Genomic DNA, 23,395 nt, shown 5'->3' on the forward strand with positions numbered 1-23,395 from the left:
GCTACATGTAGTACATTTGGAAGGTCACATTCAGATTACGGTAGACCAGTTATACAGTGAAATTAAAGATTTCACTGATGAGAATTAAGGTGGTAGGTATTTTACAATACATTTAGCTGATGTTGGCTGGCTTATTTCACTAAACCCCATTCTCATTTAGCAAGCAAGGATTACAAACGTATACACAGTTCACCACATTTCTAATTCCCACAAGTTATGAGCCAGCACATTCCTCCACCCACCCACAAGGCACCTCACATTACTTTCACAATAACTGAAATATACGTAGGCCTCTGCATATTATTCAGTCTTGGCCAGTTAATGAATTGCTTTTATGAATTAAATATGACAAAAAGCTACCATATTTAAATATAACATAGCTAAAATATGAGTTATTATGTTATCTTGAGACGTGTTTTCTTGAAGTCTGCAGATCATTATTTGCAGTCCATGTGATGTTACATTCCATGGAAATCCAGTACGATTTTAGCATCATTCTCCGTGAAATCTGAAGGCATCAATTTAAAATACTGATATTTCTCATTTGTGTATTGATTTTAAAATGATGTACTGAGACATCATTTAAAAACAAAATAAATAAAACCTAAGAGTTTATTCAAAATATTATAATGTTTCAATATGTACAATTATCCATGAATTTAACAGCTTAATTGGATAAAGGGATACGCCCAGTTTATTTCCTGATGGATGATCTTATTTTTGGTTGTCACAGGAGGGATTGGCCCGAGCTGCTTTGACTTAAAGGAGATAATCAAAGATCAGTTGGGGTTCTGCTCCTATTTGTTTTCGGTACATTTCTATTGGCAGAGTGTTCTGAAAGACGAGGATGGGTTTGCACGTCACCTCTCAACAATTTTTCCTGACAGGAGTATCCATCTGGGTAAGAACAGTGAATGAGAAGTCGTCACAGGTGACTGTGGAGGACAGACTATTATGTACAGTACATTTATGGCAGAGGTTGATAAATTCTTGATTGGTCAGATCATGAGGGGATAGGGGGAGAAGGCAGGAGATTGGTGCTGAGAGGGAAAAGGATCAGCATGATGAAATGGCGGGGCAGAGTTGATGCGCCAAATGGCCCAACTCTGCTCCTATATTTTATAATAATTGTAAGAATTGATTATATCAAATACATTTTATTTTAACACATATGTGCAACATTGGCAAGGACAACATTTTTTCCCATTCCTAATCACCATTGAGTAGCTTATTAGATCACTTCAAAGCTGAAAGAGTCAACCTGCCTACTTTGGGTACTGTCTAGACTAAATTCCTTTTTTTAAAGCAAATCACTAAATCAAATGGGATTTTCTGATTCTAAAAGATTCATGGTCAGCGTTTCTAGAAAATTTGTATCAGCTTTTCAATTTCATATATTTAATTAACTGCATTAAAATTAATTAACTACCCTGCTGATATGTTGAGAGTTGAAATGTCTTTGGATCATTAACCAAGATTGCCAATTAGTGGTAGAGGATCACAGCTCCATCTCCTTCACTTCAAATACTTAGCTAAAAGATATTACATAAGATGTATTTATTGAAGTCAGTAGGAGATGGAGAATGGAACAATTGCCTTGCCACTTCTACTTACTGAGGTTAACTCCTACAGGCGTGTACAGTAGTTCACTTGACGTTAGGCACTGGGTGGCCCAGTGCTGGTGACCCAGGTTCAACTTCGGCCACTAACTGTAAGGAGTTTGTACGTTCTCCCGTGACCGCGTCGGTTTCCTCCAAGTGCTTCAGTTTCCTAGTTACTTGGTCATTGTAAATTGTATCGTGATTAGGCTAGGATTAAATTGAGGGATTGGTGAATGGCATGGCTCAAGGGGCCAGAAGGGCCTATTTCGGGCTGTATCTCAATCAATAAATAAGTTAGCTGCACTCTTGGCATTTTCACCCATATAATAAGCTCTTAATCACAACAGAATCCTCATGAAAATTTCCCAACATTACTTAAATGTTTACATTCAATGTTGTGCCTTGCTTTCTGTCCGTGGTTACTCATGCCAGGTTGGAATTCAGTAAAACGGTATGATGCCCTACACATGAACAGAGTACTTAGAGTATGACTGAAACAGAGCTGTAAAAATGTTCTCAAGTAAATGAAAATCAACAATAATCTACAGATGCTGGAATTCTCTCATATATTGTGAAGTATTCTTCAGACAATAATAACTATAGAAATAGTAATATGCATCACACGATGCATTAATAGAGTGCACTGTACACACAGTGGCCACTTTATTACTTGCAGGAGTGCAAATCACTGTGGTCTTCTCTTCTGCAGCCCATCCACTCCAACCGTCAATGTGATTTGCATTCAGAGATGCTGTTCTGCACACCCCTGTTGCTTATGGTCACTTGGATTATTTTGGCTTCCTGTCAGTTTGAGCCAGTCTGACCCCTCTCATATTAACGAGGCACTTGTATCTGCAGAATTGCTGACGACGTCTGCATGTTTTTATGCATTGGGTTGCTGTCATGTGATTGATTAGATTTTTGCATTAACAGACAGGTTTACAGTTATACCTAATAAAGTGGCCACTGAGTGTATATTCCAGTAGTTTAATTCTGTGTAGTTATAGAATGATTATTTAATGAATTCAAGAATTATAACAAGAATATCTGGAGCAATATGATATGGGTTAATAAAGAGAATGGATGTTTCTGACATGGAGGGATCAGAAACAGAATCCATGCATAACCTAAGGACTGTCTGTAGTTCATGGATGCTCGTCCTTGTTAGTATTAATTGATATAGAATTCAAACTTTATACCTTGACTTTGGCTGCTTTTCTCTTACAGCTGCAAGATATACATTATGTTTCAGAAGAAAATAATGAAAAAAAACAAATATTTTGATTGAATATCTGTATTAGAATGCAAAAATACTGTTTGCTCTAATGACTGTCATACCTATCAATGGCTGGGAATGTTTCTGTATTAATGAGCACAAATATAACTGTCCTCTGGAGAATACTTTGTATTTCAGGATAATACAGATTTAATTTATTTTATGTGTAATTTTATCCTAAGGAATGGACCAATAATTATATTATTTTTATCAGTAAGAGTACCCTTTTAGTCTTGAGCAATTTCTGGGTTCTGGGGCTATAAGCCTTGTGATATTTGAGAGTGCTGAATCAGTGAGATGGTTATGCATGATATACCCGTGTACTTTGAGCATGACTGGTGCTGTCTGTCATATTTGGAAAGGTGGAACTGAGTGAAACATTTGGGTATGTGCAAGGAATGGTGATGAGGCTGATTTTGACAATGAGATTTGTGGATCACTTATTTCCAAATTGGTCCGTAAAATGGCTACTTTACGCTTGTCAGAAACCTTTTCACCTGTGCTTTGAAAAGCAGCATTAATGACTGGTGGGTTTACCAGAGATTGGTCAGAGTTGATAGTGGGCAAGCCTCGTTGGTATCATTTGAAAAATAAATCCCCGTGCTTTACCACCTGCCCCTTACAGAAACGTTTGTGCAGACCACTGGCAAAAGTAATCTGGCAGTCCAGGAGAAAAGGAAGTGGAAGGCTCCCTGAGAAGAACTTCAAATAAGCACGAAGATTTTGCTTTGTAGAGCAGCCCTTCCTGTTACAGTGTCCTCAAGATGGCATCATCATTCATCTCCCTCTGGTATTTGCCAAGCAATTCTGGCAATTCTACAGTGAAATTTGTTGGGGATCATCCCATGTCCGCAGTGTATCTATATAATATCTCAGTAGCACATGATTCTGTGATGAATGGTTTGTTCCTACGGAAGCTCACGCACCCGCACCCACCTGCATAAATGCACACACAGGGGCGTTCGTCAGTTGCTGCAATTTTTGAATGCGTTAAAATGTAATTTTATGTTATTACTATGTACAGGGGAATACATTTCATACTACAGTATCAGAAATAGTCTCATATTTCCTTTTAAAGCAATCCTTCATTTAACATATTCCAGAATTCCAAATGCAATTTAAAAGTAGATGAGCCTAAATTATATTGGAAGTATTGAAATGCTATAATTCAAATGTTTTATAACATTGCAATGGACAGTGTGCAACTTCTGACATAATGCCAGCAAAATTTATTATAAGTACTCTGTAATATTTGTATTGTCAGAAGATTTCAACACTTAAAAGTCAAGCACAGTTCTTTCAGGGTTTGATTTCAGATCAGACCAAGGCAAGCTTCATATACAGATGAAACTTGTACACTCAGTTAAACAGATGGCCTTGTTGAATACAAGATCATGACATTTCCCTTTCTGCATTTAAAAATTATCTTTTTAGCCGATTTGTGATGAGGAAGTAATCCTCTAATCTCAGGACCCTTATGCGGCGCTCGTATCTAGAATAATATTTTTCCCATATCAGTACAAATAGCAGATGATTTGTTTGTCAAGCATTCCTTTCTTTTGTAACCATGGATATAATAGATTCTGTTCAAACTTACATAAATAATCATTGGAGCGAAAGCAAGCTTCACTGATCGTTCTGTTATGGGGGTTTAGATCCCAGATAAACCTCAGCTGGAAATGGAGAGCATCTGGAAAGCATCTACTTCTGTGCTATTTGGTAAGATTGTACCTCATTTCAGTCTGAAGGCATTTTGGATCTAATCTTGTGCTTACTTTCAGACATATTTTGAAATTGCAGATGATTTTCAGCTGCAGATCTTCAGTCCAATATAATAAAAACACGTATCCTGGTATTTTTTCTTAATTGTTGACCAGACTAACTTTTATTTTCAGTTCTTTCTAATTTTGCTTCAAAGGAAGAGCTTAAATTTGTATGTTGCCTTTCAGGGCTGAAAATATTTCAAAAACTTTCGGAGCCAATGAACTGTTATTTCTAATGCTGCCACAGACTACAAACTTTATATCATTCGTAATCCAAGAGGGATTTCTGAACACTTGCAACTCAGTGAAAGGGCTGCACCCTGTCTCAACTCATTAACTGCTGAGATTATGATCCACGCCCATGCTTCCTCTAACCTTGACTATTCCAGCACAGTAGGCTTAACAATGCCTTACCACTTCTTAAAGCCTATCTTGATTTGATTTTCTACCATAACGTCCTTCTTCTCAAAATTTGATTGATGATGCTCCTGTGATGACTCTTGAGATTTTATATTATGTTAAAAGCTTCAGGTATAAATGTATTATTGCGCATAATGAAACATAATTATAGTTTCAGAGGCAAAAGCATTGCCAGCTTATGTGGAACCAAAGGTTCAAAATTAAAATAAGTGGCAAGCTATTCTGTTTCATTTGAAGGATAAACTCTACCTAGTACTGCACATGGTTGTACTTCCAATCATCTTACGGGGATCTTTACATGATTTCCCCTTTCACCTCAAACATGTGCCCTTTAGCTTGAGACTTGCCCCATACACCAAAAGAAAGACTCTGCCCCTCATAATTGTTAAACATCTGTAGGGTCACCCCTGAACCTCCTTCACCCCAGGGAAAACAATTCCAGCTTATCCAATCTCTCCTTGTAATCTAAGCCTTTGTGAATGTTCTCTGTACCCTGTCTTGTTTAATCACATTCTTTCTAGTGCATGGCAACCAGACTGCACACAAATCTAACCAATATCTTGTACAACTGTAACATGACATCCAACTCTCATACTCACTGCTCATCGAGGTCCTAGAGCCGATATATAGAAAACCCTTTTCAATTAAGGTTAAGCTAATGTATTATTACCATTGACTATGGAATGAATGGAGAGTCTTGGAAAATTCCATTACACGGTCCATGTTTTCTCTCAAGGTATTAGTAGAACCATCAATGGTCATGCCAAGAGTTTATGTTAAATCTTTCTGTGGAAGCTTCTCAAATTCTGGGATGCACTCAGCATGTGAAAACTGAACTGTTACATCATCCTGCTCAAAACTTCAAAACTATCTTTGTCAGTTTGCCATCAAGAAGCAGACCCTGAAGAAAGTGGATTTCTTCCTTTGCTTGGTTAGTACGTTTTCCTCGCACCAAACACTAATAATAAGATTTAGGATAAGATCCAAACTGTAGTAAATTTTCGTGAAACTGCTTCAGTGCATCTTCACTGACAGTGATCTATGGAATGACACAAAATTCAGACATACAGTTCCGTTAACTTTGCTAGCCTTCCCTACAGATGTGCAAATTAGCTGATGCCACCCATGTGGACAGTAAGTGGAAAGACCATTTTGTATTTACATTCTTACTAAAGCCAAATGTAATGAGCTCTGAAGAAGTGATGCTCAAATTTCAGTTCCACTGGAACTTAAACCATGTACTTACGACCAACTCTTGACAGCCCAAGTATGTTTTACACTCGCTGCACAGTCACAGCTGTAAGAAGCTAAAGTCATGTTCATACAACAATAATAAGCATTGAGGGTCAGAATTATTGCAAAGTTAGAGGACAAAATCATTGCAGGTGTATAAGTAGCTTACAAAGAAGCTACAGAAGGAGAACAAGTTACTGCTGACAGCATAACTCAATGATGGTTAGAGATCCTGCATGATGCAAGGAAACATTAATTGCAAGGCTCAAAGGAATACACCATAAAGTGGGAAAGGAACACCCATCAAAATTGCTGGTGAATGCAGCAGGCCAGGCAGCATCTCTAGGAAGAGGTACAGTCGACGTTTCAGGCTGAGACCCTTCGTCAGGACTAACTGAAAGAAGAGCCAGTAAGAGATTTGAAAGTGGGAGGGGGAGGGGGAGATCCAAAATGATAGGAGAAGACAGGAGGGGGAGGGATGGAGCCAAGAGCTGGACAGGTGATTGGCAAAAGGGATATGAGAGGATCATGGGACAGGAGGCCCAGGGAGAAGGAAAACGGGGAGGGGGGGAAAAACCCAGAGGATGGGCAAGGGGTATAGTCAGAGGGACAGAGGGAGAAAAAGGAGAGAGAAAGAGAATATATACATAATAAATAAATGAATAGCGGATGGGGTATGAAGGGGAGGTGGGGCGTTAGCAGAAGTTAGAGAAGTCAATGTTCATGCTATCAGGTTGGAGGCTGCCCAAACGGAATATCAGGTGTTGTTCCTCCAACCTGAGTGTGGCTTCATCTTTACAGTAGAGGAGGCCGTGGATAGACATATCAGAATGGGAATGGGATGTGGAATTAAAATGTGTGGCCACTGGGAGATCCTGTTTTCTCTGGTGGACAGGGCATAGGTGTTCAGCAAAACGATCTCCCAGTCTGCGTCGGGTCTTGCCAATATATAGAAGGCCACATCGGGAGCACCGGACGCAGTATATCACCCCAGCCAACTCACAGGTGAAGTGTCGCCTCACCTGGAAGGACTGTCTGGGGCCCTGAGTGGTGGTAAGGGAGGAAGTGTAAGGGCATGTGTAGCACTTGTTCCGCTTACAAAGATAAATGCCAGGAGGAAGATCAGTTGGGAGGGATGGTGGGGTGACAAATGGACAAGGGAGTCACGGAGGGAGTGATCCCTGCGGAAAGCAGAGGCAGGGGGAGGGAAAGATGTGCTTAGTGGTGGGATCCTGTTGGAGGTGGCAGAAGTTATGGAGAATAATATGTTGAATCCGGAGGCTGGTGGGGTGCTAGGTGAGGACCAGGGGAACTCTATTCCTGGTGGGGTTGCAGGAGGATGTAGTGAGAGCAGATGTGCGTGAAATGGGGGAGATGCATTTGAGAGCAGAGTTGATGGTGGAGGAAGGGAAGCCCCTTTCTTTAAAAAAAGAGGACATCTACCTCGTCCTAGAATGAAAAGCGTCATCCTGAGAGCAGATGCGGTGGAGACGGAGGAATTGCGAGAAGGGGATGGCATTTTTGCAAGAGACAGGGTGAGAAGAGGAATAGTCCAGATAGCTGTGAGAGTCAGTAGGCTTATAGTAGACATCAGTAGATAAGCTGTCTCCAGAGATAGAGACAGAAAGATCTAGAAAGGGGAGGGAGGTGTCGGAAATGGACCAGGTAAACTTGAGGGCAGGGTGAAAGTTGGAGGCAAAGTTAATGAAGTCAACGAGCTCAGCATGCGTGCAGGAAGCAGCGCCAAGGCAGTCGTCGATGTAGCAAAGGAAAAGTGGGGGACAGATACCAGAAAAGGTTTGGAACATAGATTGTTCCACAAAGCCAACAAAAAGGCAGGCATAGCTGGGACCCATACGTGTGCCCATAGCTACACCTTTAGTTTGGAGGAAGTGGGAGGAGCCAAAGGAGAAATTATTAAGAGTAAGGACTAATTCCGCTAGACAGAGCAGAGTGGTGGTAGAGGGGAACTGATTACATCTGGAATCCAAAAAGAAGCAGAGAGCTTTGAGACCTTCCTGATGGGGGATGGAAGTATATAGGGGCTGGACATCCACGGTGAAAATTAAGCAGTGGGGGCCAGGGAATTTAAAATCATCGAAAATTTTAAGAGCGTGGATCCATAAACTGGGAAAAATTGGTTGTCAAAAGATCTTAATGGCGGAAACATTTTCAGTTAAGAGTTTACTTCAATGAGAAATTCCTTGTTCTTGAAGTTGAAAAGAAAGTATATAAAAGAAGCAGCAAAGATTTTTTTTGCTACTTGGAAGCATGGCTTATCTGAGAGCAGATACCTGCAATTGATTTTAGGATTGGATTATGGAGTCACGTCAGAATTCATTACTGCATCATGGCAGAAGTTGCGAACAATGAGGGCTTCATAAATGATTGTTGAAATACATTTTTTAAATGTAATACATGTGGGTTAGAACAATTTTAATATTTATAAACAATTTTGCATGTGAACTTAGAAACCTACAATGCTGATAACAATATGAGCATCTGAAAGTTATCCAAACTGCATGAGAATTAGTATCTGATACATAAGGTTAGCAATACAATCTGCTTATTGTGTTTGACCAAGGCTTTCTCACAGTGTATTTAAACAGTAGATATGCAATATAAGGAGATAACAAATTTAACCATTTTAAGGTATAAACTTTGAAATGACTGGCTCTTTATTCAGGAATTCCTTTCTTGGCCTGTCAGCTGGATTCTATGTGTGATCCAGTGTTGCTTCCTGCTGCATTGCAGTTCAATGGTCAATGTGGGAAATATTTAATTTTTTACCATTGTTACTTCAAAGGGGCATTTTCTCCAATGCACACATCCATAGTACGCACATGCTCTTGCAGTTAATTCACCCTTGTAACTTCCCACCATAAATGGCCTTTGCACAAGAAAGCCACCTCTTGAATAGCTGTTCTGATACTGTTGCAGGATTCTTTGCACCCAAGAAGACTCAGCCATTCACCCCCTCCTCTCAACAGCAGTCCTTGCAAATACTTCTGGATTGTGGTCACAGTATTGGGCATTGTGCTGGGGTATTCTCCTATGATCCTTTAAGAACTACTTCCTGAAGACAAAGCTGTGTGCAAAGTTGGACTGGGTCTTTTAGTGCTATCTCTTTTGCCTTTCTTAAAACTTAATTCTCATTTGTTGGCGATAAAATTACTGATGTTTATAGGATTTCAAATGGACTTTTGGCCTTTTATTCTTATAGTGTAGTGACTAGAATCTCAGTATGGGTCACTTCACTTGACAACTGGATTTTGTAATATTTCATTTCTTCTGTGCTTTTCTGTTATACTGCAAATTGTAATGATGTATTTCTGTGCATTTCTTCAGCTCAGCATTCAGAAGGAATGGTCTATGTATCAGTATCCCACAGCTACATCTCTATGACCAATACTTTTAGCCTTATGACAAATTACATATCTGTATTTTTATACGAATTTTCTGCATGGAGATGAGGGAACTGAGTTTGTTAAACCAGGGAGTGCATCTAAAGGAGGAAGGAAGCTAAAGCCTCATCAGCTACTCTGATGTACTCTGAGAGCATCTCATTGAATTACAGTCAATCGGAACATTCAGATGACTTGAATACAGTGGATTCCGTTTAATTGGGTTATTGATTAATCAGCACAGCCATTTATTTGAAGAAAAACAAATCAAGAAAATAGGTGTGATTCCCTTCATTTATTTGGAACACTATACTGCTTAATTGGAACAGGAGACTGTTACCAAACAGATTCTAACTAGCATCTACAGCATGCACTTGCGTGGCTGTTAGATGCTACACCAGGCTTAGAGCGATTAGTTTTCAAATAACATCAATTGCTTGTGTTGGTGTTCAAAAGCCAATGAATTCTGTCACTGACATTTGGTGAGAAATAAGCAGTAAGGCAATTTAGAACTGTTTTGCTCACAGTAGTTTCAAGCTTTCAAGCTTTCAAGCTAGAAGATGCCAATAACAGCAGGGAGTGAAAGTGAAACAATTTCACTGCTTCAGCAAGTTAGAACTATGAAGAATCTGAAGGAATCAACAATCATTTTGAATGTTACAATGAAAATGAAGGTTTGGAGGATGTAATTTTGAAAGCATTGTATTAAGGCAGTCAATAATCTGCATTAGGTGTCTATGCTGATTTTGTTTGTTTACAGTCGATCAAAAGAGCACACAGCATGTTGGCTGTCCATCATATTCCGTGATGACAGTAAGGCCAGTGCAGGAGTTTTTACTGTGGAAAAGTCGTTGCACTCTCTCATTCTCAGATATCCAGGTCCAGTGGAATGAATAGTCATTACAAACTGGGGTCTTCCTTGGTTGCAGTGGATTACCATGACTTCTGTGCCTCGTCGTGCCCTCGCTCTCCATGAAGTGTTGTAGAACCTCCTTCTTGGCTGTTGGATCTCACTGTTGATTTCATCCACCCAGTCCACCAGAACTGGCTTCACTGGATGGACACTGGATGAATTCCTCTGTTGATAACCATTAGGAACTAATACACAGTCTTATAGTATTGTGGTAGTATTTGTAGTTTTCTAATTTATTTTATATTTCATTTAAATACATAATTTGTTACTCAGTTAAATGGTAGTCTGTCTTTTCTATATCTATTTCTGTGAAACCTCTGCTAATTGGGGCAGCTGCTTAATTGAGCCAAATGGTATGGGTCCTAATGTGTCCCAGTTAACTGGAATCCACTGCATATTGTATCTGCTACAGTCTCCCCTCACACATGCATAGTTATAATACTTTGACCATTTCATACCACAGTACACTTGCATTTCAGAATAGAATCAGATGTTCAAATATCTTATTATTATATTTCTCAATCTCTTTAGAATTATATATTGAGAACATAATCAAGCATTTATAGGATTGACCCTTTTACTGGATTCAATTGAATAAAGTTATCGTAGTTGATCTTATCCTGATACTGCCAGCTCAGAATCATCTTATCTATTTTCTCTTTTCTGAGTATTATGTCACTGGTCATTTTTAATTGTGCTAAATTACATTGCTTAAGCATTTAATAATCTTGCAGCTTCCTACTAACAAACAGTTGAAGAGTGATACATACGTAACAAGTAATGAATAATAATCTTGTTCAGGAAATTTCAAGATTACTTTAGGAAAGCAGAATGCTTTAAGTAATTCAGAAGGTATGGTATAATTGACGATGATCAAAGGTCACAGGTAGTAGCTTCTTGCTGTGATGTGTCTAATTTGTTGGAGCATCAATTAAAGGAGGTGGCAAAAGATAATGTTATTCATACCAATCAAACACAGTGGTCTAGTAATCTCACCTGAGGTAGAAGATGCGTAGCCTTCCTAAAAAATGCACAGACTGTATATTATTGCTCTGCAGTATTCTTTTTGTTTAATGGATCTAATAAAATCTTCCAGCATGGTACCATCTCTCGTGTATATCAAATTCTGCTTTCAGAATAAAACAGTCACAATGTTGGTATGTTTTTGATTTCAGTTTGCATTATGATTGTTGTTTTATACAGCAGTATGAAATAATTGGCCATACTTCCAGTTGTTGTCTGACTTTCCATTAGTTCTCCCCATGCCAATGCCACAGGTGCAGCATGAGCCATATTTCCTGAGAGAATTCATAGACCTTCTGGATTTCATGAATGCCCAAGGAGGAAGATAAACCATAGTAATTAATCCAGCTGGGATTAATTACTGAACAAAATCGCCCCCTCTATTCTTTACAGGGAATTATTATAAATATTTGTTATATGTTGGTCCACTTTATTAGTAACTATTTCTGTTTTTCGCAGTCACCCTGAGGTCAGTCATTTTGGTGGGATTGGTATTCCTGCACTGAAGCAGCTGGAGTGATTATTCTAAAGTCCTGGCTGATAAACCTATTTTTTTTTGATCCTATGATATTGAATTTAAGAAGTTCTTTACAGCAGAAATTCAAAACCTGTTGGAGCAGTTATTTCATTGCTCATTGGTTATATAAGGAGTAAAGATTCAGATTTTATGAGATTATTGTTCGGTTTGATCAAGATTTGTAAACATTATATGTCTCTTTGTTTTCAGTATTTTGCAGTAGGAATTGGGCAGGCGATTACCAAAGGCTGTAATAAATCTCATTGCATTCCATTACAGCTTGTGGAGAAACTCTTCAGGATTCAACTGGTAATTTCTCATCTCCCGGATTTCCTAATGGATATCCCTCATACACACATTGTGTTTGGAGAGTCTCAGTTACACCTGGTGAAAAGGTAAGATATTTCAATTCTCTTTGGTTATCCCGTTCCTCCACTTGTCCACTGATGTCATCTTCATTGTTTTACACATCAGCTTGGTGATTAAACAATCCAGGTAATTGACAAGACATACTGTATGCGGTAGAGGATATCCAGTACAGCAATGCATTTGCTATTTGTATGCATCTAACCTCAGGTAATACAGTTATTGCAGTGAGATCCATGAATTAATCTGAATGAAGTGGTACCGTCATAATGGAAAGAGGCAAAGCATAAATAGATATTTACAACCAACAACAAATTTCATGTATACAACAGCTTTAACATAATGAAATTGTCAACATAATTGTCACAATGTATAATCGGGGAATGGTATTTGCGTATTTATCTGATAATGAAAATATTTCGTGTTGCAGGATTTGAGTATTTGCATTCTTGCTGTTGTTCTGTTTCAAACAAGGTTTCAGACGTGAATTAAAATAATTCATATAAAATAATCGTTTATTGGTTTCTTCAAAATGTCAGAAACAGAATACCTTTAACTATGTTAAAAATGAACGATTGTTTACTTTCATATTCTTTTATAAACCCTCCCCAATGTAATTCAAGAAAGGCTACAGGATTATTTTCAACCTATTGAAAGACAAATCAATTGAACTATGGAATGCTTTTAAGTTTTTACTAGTCTCATTGTCCTCATCCTCTGGGTTTCCTTAGTGAGCCTATAAAAAGCAGAGTATGGTGTATATGAAGAGAGATTACAGAATATTGGGGTATGTCCTTCTACATGAACCTTGGGTATTTACAAAATAGAATGTGGCATTGAAAGCAAAGTGTACAAAATATGTGTATGAAAGGCTGGCCAAAACATTGCAGGGTGCTGGTGAGACCACATCTAGACCAGTGTGGCTCATTTTAGTCCCCTTATTTAGGATGGCAACTATTTGCAATAAAAACAGTTTAGAGAAAAGTCGTTCAGTTGATTCCTGGGATGAAAGGAAAATTGATATTAAAAGAGATTGTCTTTACTTGTCACAATATCAAAGCATACAATGAAATGCACTGTTTTTGTCAATGACTGGCACAGTCTGAGCATGGTTAGTGCTGGGAGCAGCCCGCAGATGTTGCCATGCTCTGGCATCAACATTGCATGCCCACTATTTAGTAACCTAATCTGTATGTCTTTGGAATGTGGGAAGTGACCAGAGCACCCAGAGGAAACCCACGTGTCACAGGGAGAACATCCTTACAAACAGATGCAGAAATCGCAGTCATTAGCACTGTAAAGCGTTCTGCTAACAGCTATGCTACTATGCTGCCTAATGTCTGAGTTGTCCAGAATTTGGAATTTGGAAGACTGGAAATGATGTAACAAAAAAATATTCTTAGGACCTTTGACAAGCTAGGGGCTGAGAAGGTATTTCCCTTTGTCGCATATAAAGAACCTATAACCATAATTTCAGACCAATGCAAATGTGAATGAAGTACTTCTTTCACTGGGTTTGATTCCATAGAATTCTCCATTCCAGGGAAATAGATTGTATCATTGGATATATTCAGGTTAAGACAGTCAGGCTTTGGCACGAGAGGGGTGTTACTATTGATGGAGAAGCGGGCAGTAAAGTGGAGATAATGTGAAGATCAGATCAGAATTGTAGCATGGATTCAAGGATCCATATTGCCCACTCCTGCTATCTATTGGGGTTCTTATGATCATCTGAAACCGCTATTGGATCCCGAATGTAGAAATACAGAGATTGATCTCCGTTTGTCAGATTATTTTTCAATTCTCTTGTGGGAATCACAGGCAAAGTCAACAGTTTATTTGTTTAATGAGAAACAGTGTGGATGGACCCTTCCAGTCCTTCGAGCCATGCCACCCAGCAATACCCTGATTTAAATAGAGCCTATCGTGGGACAATTTACAATCGCAAACTAACCTACCAACTGGTACGTCTTTGAAATGTAGGAAGAAACTGCAGTACCCGGAGGAAACCCACATGGTCACGGGGAGAAAAAGCTCCTTGCAAACAGCGGTGGAAATTGAACCCTGGTTGCTGGTACTGCTAGTGTTGTGCTACTGTGCTATCCATCACAGCTTGCAGTTGAGAAGTTGAGCCATCTTATTGAATGGATGAAGTTCGTGTGGTAAAGGTATTCAAACAGCCCTCTTGAGTGAGGAATCTTGGATTTTGATAATGAGATAATGAAGTACAGTGATATATTAGAGGATTGTGTCTGTCTTACAGTGAATAATAATTATAATAAATACTTTATTGATCCCAAGTGGGGAATTCTTTTGTTACAGCAGCACATTTAAAAACACACTTAGCAGTGAGCAGACTTAACTAACAATAAAATACAGAATAATAATGTACAGAAATATAATTAACCAATGTGCAATAAAGTGCAATAATAATGCACAAATCAATAAAACAGAGACTATTGTACTATGATGTGTGTTCTGCTGTTGAGCAGTGATGAATGTTGTATATGCTTATTGCATTTGGTCGGAAAGATTTTCTGTAACGATCCTTGTGACAGTGGAGCTGAATGAGTCTGTTCGAAAGGGTGTTCCGCTGCTGTTCAGTAGGTGGTGAATGTGGTCAGTGCATTAGTTCATCTTCTCTCTCCTCTTCCTTCTCCACTTTCTCTCCCTCACCCTCCTTCTCCTTTCCCACTAGTTCCTCCTCCCTTTTTCCTTCCCTTCTTTTGTCCTCTGCTTTCTCCTGTTCCTCTCCTGCTGAAGCTTCCTTAGGTAAGGGCTTTGTTCACCTGTTTTCTGCATAGTGATTTTCGGAACAGATTTTGACAAAGGGAGAAAGTCTGTCTAGTGAGTTCTGGAAAGGTACTTCAGAGTGTTACACAGGGAGATTACTCACTGAGCTTCTGTGCTGTCAGGAGGTTTATCATAGTGAAACTCAGTTGCAGTGACTAGAGTGCGCATGCAGTCAAAAGGTGAATGAGGAAAGGACAGCCCCCATCCCACGATGTTGCAAACTAATTGTGATTGATTGAAGAGGTCTTGTGAGCTTTTGCAATTAATTGCACTGGCTTTGCTGGCTACTTACTCTTACCTCCTTTTCTGCACAGAAGGAAAAATGGAGGAAATTATCTCTCATAGAGTATGGAACATCAGTGATGTTGTTAATCCAGGGCATTGAGCAGAAAGTTTATGAAATATATTACATGGATTAGGTGGTGCAGCCTGGAATCATCCTAACTCTATGAAATTGAGAAAAGCAATGTCCTTGATATCAATTGTTCAAGTAGTTCATATACATGTGCACACCTGAATTCAGGAATTAGAGATGTCTGTAGATCTCACAGTGACCTTTCTTTGTGAATGCTAACATGTCCGCAGAACACTGCCCACTGAGATGAAGATAGAAGTGTATGTTGCTTTAGAGCAGGGGTTCCCAACTTTTAAGTCTTGGACCTCGACCATTAACCACGGGCCCCATGTTGGGAACCCCCTGCTTTTGAGTTTGATGGGTAGGTAAGCTTTATGTTTTTCTGGGTTCTGTCGTTGTGTACACCTGCAGGCACTCGTGTGCAATAGCTCTGTCAACAGATTATCACAATTGGTTTTCCACTGCTGTAGTGGCAGTGAATGTTAGTAGAAGACTCATTAGTTAGGTGCAGGTTTTATAATAAGGCAGTAGCCGACGGGGTGCTGAGATCAGACTGCAAGGATGCAAATGGCAGAGTGAGTGGCCCTTTAAATGGCAGAAATACAGAAAGCAATCTTACCAACTGTGCCCACATGATTCTTGATACAAAGTGCTCATTCAAATATCCGGAGTTCAATTTAAAAAAAACAACTTGGGAATGTGTGTAATTGTTTTTTATTCCAGAAAAGTTCAATTTTCATTCACTTCATGATGAATAAATGTGCTATGCAAGCAAATTCCTAGGCTGCTATCTTTTTATTACATGCTATTTAGTTATGTGAGTTTAAATGCCCCCCCCTGCCATTTTGTGATTTGATCTCATTTCTTTGGAGTTTCAGTCCAGGCCTCTGGATTATATTTGATAATATAACTGAATATTACTGCATCATTGTTGTATTAAGGGAAAATCCAATTGTTTAAATGTAGCTGTTCAAATGAATCCAATAGGCAAGGTCCAAGCCAGCTGTTAATTTGTTGGTGTGACCATTATTTTACAAGGGAGGAGTCCTTTTGAAGAAATTCATCTGTTCACATTAGAGAAATATCTGGTACAAGATTACATGAAGTTGTTCAGTCTCAGGTTTAGATTATTATCAGCCTCTGAAGTCTGATCTTCTGGGATATGATGATACCCAAACCTGTAATACATCCAGCATTTTCTACACTTTGTTTTAGCTTTCTCTCGCATTTTTATTTGACTGCGTGAATTCACTGTTTTCACTTCGCCTTCTCTGTTCCTTTTTGTACTGGCAGCTGTTTTGCCCAGTAATTTCTATTGACTTCCATTATAAGTGTTTGAGCATTTTGGTGAAGAATCAAACACAATTTTACATACGCACAAAGATGTGCTAGATCTCTTTAAAATTCTGTATTTTGTAAATGGACTTTTCAGAAATCATGTTGGCTTGGATTATTCTTGTAAATATCACTATTTCCCAACCTTCGGCATTTATCATTTTCCAAGGCATCCACCAAGGAGTTCAGTACATGCAAAGTTAAACATGGATGTTCCAAATTTACTGAACAATATTGGGAGCTGTATCTTTCAAGATGCTTCCATAAAATTCAGTAGCCTAGTTCAATGATCTCAGGACCTTGTGTAAAATTGCACCTGGCTGGCAATTTGCAACTCTGTTGTTTTCAAGAGAGATTGACGATCGCTGGGAAAGAAAAAGAACAGAAAGAAAGATAACTTCCATTTTGTTTAATGTTCGGTTTTCTAGCAGATTCTAGCTTTGTAAGTAAGTATAAAGTATCTTAACTGTTTCATTTCAACAGCTCTTTATTGGTAAACCTGACGGTAGGGCCTTACTAACAACCACTACCTTCCTGGGATTTCAGGAAGCCCATTTCAATGGTTCAGGATTTGCAACCCTTTCTTTGACTAAGCCTTCCCACTGGAGTCCAAAATGATTTGAGCCAGAAAGGTAAACATCCAGAGCAAGTACAGTGCCAATAAAAAGTATTCACCCTACCCCACCCCCCACCCCTTGGAAGTTTTCATGTTTATTGTTTGACAACCTTGAATCACAGTGGATTGAATTTGGCTCTTTTTGACACTGATCAACAGAAAAAAGATCCTTTTATGTCAAATCTCTACAAAGAGATCTAAATTAATTACAAATGTAAAACAAAATAATTGATTGCATAAGTATTCACCCTCTTCATGTCAGTATGTAGTAGATTCACATTTGGCAGCAATTACAGCTTTAAGTCTGTGTGGATAGGTCTCTATCAGCTTTGCACGTCTGGACACTACAACTTTTCTCTTTACAAAACTGCTCAAGCTTTGTCAGATTGCATGGGGATCATAAGTGAACAGCCCTTTTCAAGTCCAGCCACAGATTATCAATTGGATTGAGATCTGGACTCTGAATTGGCCATTCCAAGACATTAATTTTGTTCTTTTTAAGCCATTCCTGTGTAACTTTGGCTTTATGCTTGGGGTCATTGTCTTGCTGGAAAACAAATCTTCTCCCAAGTCACCGTTCTCTTGCATTAGGTTTTTCTCCAGGATTTCCCTGCATTTTGCTGCATTTATTTTACTCTCTATCTTCACAAGCCTTCCAGGGCCTGTTGCAGTGAAGCATCCCCACAGCATAATGCAGCCACCACCATGCTTCACAGTAGGGGAGGCTGTGTTTTTGATGATGTGCTTACACCAAACATAACGTTTAGTCTGATGGCCAAAAAGCTCAATTTTGGTTTTATCAGATCATAAGACCTTCTTCCAGCTGACTTCAGATTCTCCCATGTGCCTTCTGTCAAGCTCTAGCCAAGAATTAATGTGAGGTTTTTTCAACAGTGGCTTTCTCTTTGCCACTCTCCCATAAAGCTGTGACTGGTGAAGCACCCGGGCAACAGTTATTGTATGCACAATCTCCCCTATCTCAGCCACTAAAGCTTGTAACTCCTCCAGAGTTGTCATGGGTCTCTTGGTGGCCTCCCTCACTGGTCCCCTTCTTGCATGGTCAGCCAGTGTTTGAGGATGGCCTGCTGTAGTCAGATTTACAGCTGTGCCATATTCTTTCAATTTCTTGATGATTTACTTAACTGTACTCCAAGGGATATTCACTTGGAAATTTTCTCGTATGCATCTCCTGACCTGTGCTTTTCAATAGTCTTTTTGCAGAGTTGCTTGGATTGTTATTTTGTCTTCATGGTGTAGTTTTTGCCATGATACTGACTAACCAGCAGTCGGACCTTCCAGATACAGGTGTATTTTTACTACAATCAATTGAAACACCTTGACTGCACACAGTGATCTCCAGTTAATTAATTATGTGGCTTCTGAAACCAATTGGCTGTACCAGTGATGAGTGTCACACTAAAGGGGATGAATATTTATGCAATCAATTATTTTGTGTTTTATATTTGTAGTTAATTTAGATCACTTTGTAGAGATCTGGTTTCACTTTGACACAAAAGAGTATTTTTCTTTTGGTCCATGTCAAACAAAGCAAAATTAAATCCCTTGTGATTCCATGTTATAAAACAATAAAACATGAAAACTTCCAAAGGGGGTGAATACTTTTTACTGGCACTGCAAGTTCAGGTGTAGGGAGATTGTAGGAAATGAGGGTCTCGTAGCAAGACCCAGCCCATTAAGGTGCTTCAAATGCAACAATTTGAGACAACAAACATTAAAATACATTCATTAATATATTGAAACATTAATGAGACTAAATTACTTATTGATAGGATACTTTACTACAATAAATACTTAGAAATGAATCCTGACACAATAATGAAGATTTTAAAATGCTGCAGTATATTCTAGTAACTGTAGCAAGGAACGAAGTCTGTTTGTTCTGGCACTGCTTTAGGATTGTTCAAAGTCTAGAATCCTAGCGGTGAGGATACAAGTTTAACTTTTGTTTAACGCAAACAACAGGAATTCTGCAGATGCTGGAAATTCAAGCAATGCACATCAAAGTTGCTGGTGAACGCAGCAGGCCAGGCAGCATCTCTAGGAAGAGGTACAGTCGACGTTTCAGGCCGAGACCCTTTGTCAGGACTAACTGAAGGAAGAGTTAGTAAGAGATTTGGAAGTGGGATGGGGAGGAGGAGATCCAAAATGATAGGAGAAGACAGGAGGGGAGGGATGGAGCCAAGAGCTGGACAGGTGATTGGCAAAGAGGATATGAGAGGATCATGGGACAGGAGGCCCAGGGAGAATGAAAGGGGGCGGGGAACCCAGAGGATGGGCAAGGGGTATAGTCGGAGGGCTATCCCATGATCCTCTCATATCCCCTTTGCCAATCACCTGTCCAGCTCTTGGCTCCATCCCTCCCCCTCCTGTCTTCTCCTATCATTTTGGATCTCCCCCTCCCCCTCCCACTTTCAAATCTCTTACTAACTACTCCTTCAGTTAGTCCTGACAAAGGGTGTCGGCCTGAAACGTCGACTGTACCTCTTCCTAGAGATGCTGCCTGGCCTGCTGCATTCACCAGCAACTTTGATGTGTGTTGCTTAACTTTTGTTTAAGACAGCTTTATAAATAGATTTCTTCCAATAGTACGTGACTTCTGATTAAAGCTTAACTGAGGACACCGAATATTTAGCCTGGATTATCTGGATTATAAATCTGCACTAAATCTGGTAGAGATTATGCCAGTAGCATAACTTTCATCTTGAAATTGGATGTTACAGAAATTGTTCACAATGTTAGACCTACAAAATGACCTTAGTGCTGCACACTTGTGGGATCAATTGTACTATGGTCATATTCGTAAGGCCAGTGATGTTGTGGGGATGGAACTGGACTCTCTCACGGTGGTGTCTGAAAACAGGATGCTGTCTAAGTTGCATGCCATCTTGTTCAATCTCTCCCATTCACTACATAATGTACTGGGTGGGCACAGGAGTACATTCAGCCAAAGACTCATTCCTCCGAGATGCAGCACAGAGCGTCATAGGAAGTCATTCCTGCCTGTGGCCATCAAACTTTACAACTCCTCCCTTGGAGGGTCAGACACCCTGAGCCAATTGGCTGGTCCTGGACTTATTTCATAATTTACTGGCATAGTTTACATATTACTATTTAACTATTTATTACTATTTTTCTATTACTATTTATTATTTAATGACTATTACTATTTACTAATAGCAATATTTCTATTACTATTTATTATTTATGGTGCAACTGTAACAAAAACCAATTTCCCCCGGGATCAATAAAGTATGCTATGACTATGACTATGACTATATCTGCCAGGATAATACAGAGCAGGCCAATCATGATCTTTATCAACTTGTCACTTACTTAAAGTTTTACCCTGTGCTCCAGCTACCCTTGGTAAACATTCACATGGCAATAGAAAAATGACCTTCATTAGATTTGTTTGAAGGAATTATAATCATATGTTGGGGCTTCCTTTATTCTGACGGCTGCTTTCAATTTTTGTGCATCTGACTTTTTCTAAGGAGGAGCTGTAGATATTTATAACATCTAATTGTCTGTAACATCAATTGTTCTGAAACAGGGACACAGGCTCTGTCTAGTCAAGGAGAACAAACTGTATATAGATGGGGATCAACAAGTTGAGAGATAAGACAATTAATCTATGTTTCCAATCCTCACATGGTACAGAGTGTAATTGGTTATAGTGTTGCCTGTTATCTCTGTATCAGATGGAAATTCAGCTTGACAATTTTCAAGCTGGCGTATGGAAATGGTGCGTTGTCTGAGTGAGGTAGGGGGATAGCCAGGGACAGGGGTGTTTGCAGCATTTCCACATCAGTCCCTGTGCCAATTGCAATTGACGTCCGTGTGGATTGATAATTTGGAATAATGTCCAGAACGAGGGGTCACAGGTCACAGTTTGAGGATAAAGAGGAAGCCTTTTAGGGCCGAAATTAGGAAAAACTTCTTCACACAGAGAGTGGTGAACCTGTGGAATTCTCTGCCACAGGAAACTGTTGAGGCCAGTTCATTGGCTATTTTAAGAGGGAGTTAGACATGGCCCTTGTGACTAAAGGGATCAGGGGGTATGGAGGGAAGGCTGGTACAGGGTTCTGAGTTGGATGAACAGCCATGATCATACTGAATGGTGGTGCAGGCTCAAAGGGCCGAATGGCCTATTCCTGCACCTATTTTCTATGTTTCTATGTTTCCTATGTCCCCTTATTCCTTCCCCACCTCTGTCTTCTGATAGGATCTGCACCATTGAAGAGCTGATCCAAGAACTCTCAGTGCTCTACAGAGGAACGTTTCAAGAGAAATAGATTCATTGGGCATTTGAATGAGCTGGGGCAGGATTAATTGTCAAAAAGGCATGGCAGGCGGTCATAAAATTGGTGTGTCCACTGTAGAAACCGTTTGATTTTTAATTTCCACCAGCTAGGCATTTTCCGTAACAGATGGTTTACTGGCACTGTCAATGTAATGCCTGGGTGCCAAATTCAAAATCCAACCCAGTGTTATTTACTCATAAAGAAAAAGTCACTTTTTGTTATGTAAATGCTGCTTTGATGGCAAGGACAGAGATTCCTGTTGTTTTGAACCCCCAGGATATGCAGCAGGCAGGATTTTTCATTTTCCTACACAAACACATGAGAATATCGCAAGCCTCTTGTTATTTTTGTCTGACCTTTTGAGGCTACAGCAGAAATAACCTAATTCACTGCAACCTTCCGGCTAAACATTCTGAGGTTTAGTCATGATAATTTATGATCTTCCCTATATACACATTATGGAACTAAGTTGAGCTGAAAATAAAATTAACAAAGAACTATGTGGGATACAATCAATTGGAATTCAAGGCTTGGTTATTTCTTTACGTCCATATAATAACATCTTTACATCCAACCTTTTATTTAATCGGAGTTTCTTGAGCTGTGGTGTGTAAAGTTGCAATGTATTATTAGTGCCAAGTGTAAGTGATCTTTCTTGCATCCTCTCTTTAATATTGGCGTTTTATGTTGATATTAATCTTAACAAATTTCCATATGGAAAATTATAAATATTTTGCTGTAGTTTATAAGTTTGGGGGATAGATTTTAATACTTACTTTGTTTCTATTGCAGATTGTTTTGAATTTTACAACCATGGATCTCTTTAAGAGTCGCCTCTGCTGGTATGACTACATCGAAGTACGAGATGGTTATTGGAGAAAGGCACCGCTTCTTGGTATTGAACTTTGTCAAGTTAGGACTCGTTGTAGTAATGAATTTAAGTTTTTAACAATATCCTTTGTCTTCCCAAAAATGGAGCTCATCAGAGTGAATGATAATTCTCTTGCAATGAAGGCTCACAGCACAGTGAGGCAGCAAGTCGAGTCGCTGTTTCTCAGCATCAGAGACCTGAGTTCAATTCTGACTCTGTGTAGGAATTGTATGTTCTCCCTCTGACCATGTGGGTGTCCTCCACGTACTCTAGTTTCTTTCCATGTCCTAAAGACTTTTGGTTGGTCAGTTAATTGGCCACTGTAAATTGCCCTTAGTGTGCAGCTGAGTGGTTGCGTTGATGAAAATACGGGGAGAATAAAATGAGATTTGTGTCAATGGGTGGTTGATGTTCGACATGGATTCGCTGGGTGAAAAAGCCTGTTTCTATGTCCTATCTCACTGTCACTATGATACCATTGCCTTTCTGGATTTTTTAATATAGTGATTGATACGGCACATAGGAAATCCACAATAGCAGAATAATATATTCAGCTGGCTTCTAAGGAAGGAACTCTTAACATG

General features: G+C 39.3%; 1 protein-coding gene across 1 annotated transcript in view; it reads left to right on the forward strand.

Annotated features, from left to right (window-relative positions):
* The window catches only part of tll1 (tolloid-like 1), a 408,920-nt gene that overhangs the window by 247,408 nt on the left and 138,117 nt on the right, over positions 1-23,395 (forward strand). The window contains exons 10-11 of the mRNA XM_063046335.1: positions 12,430-12,545; positions 22,733-22,835. Of these exons, the coding sequence (XP_062902405.1) occupies positions 12,430-12,545; positions 22,733-22,835 (219 nt within the window). The remainder of the gene's footprint in view (positions 1-12,429; positions 12,546-22,732; positions 22,836-23,395) is intronic.

This window comes from Mobula hypostoma, chromosome 4, assembly GCF_963921235.1.
Source record: "Mobula hypostoma chromosome 4, sMobHyp1.1, whole genome shotgun sequence".
In the NCBI taxonomy this organism is placed as follows: Eukaryota; Metazoa; Chordata; class Chondrichthyes; order Myliobatiformes; family Myliobatidae; genus Mobula; species Mobula hypostoma.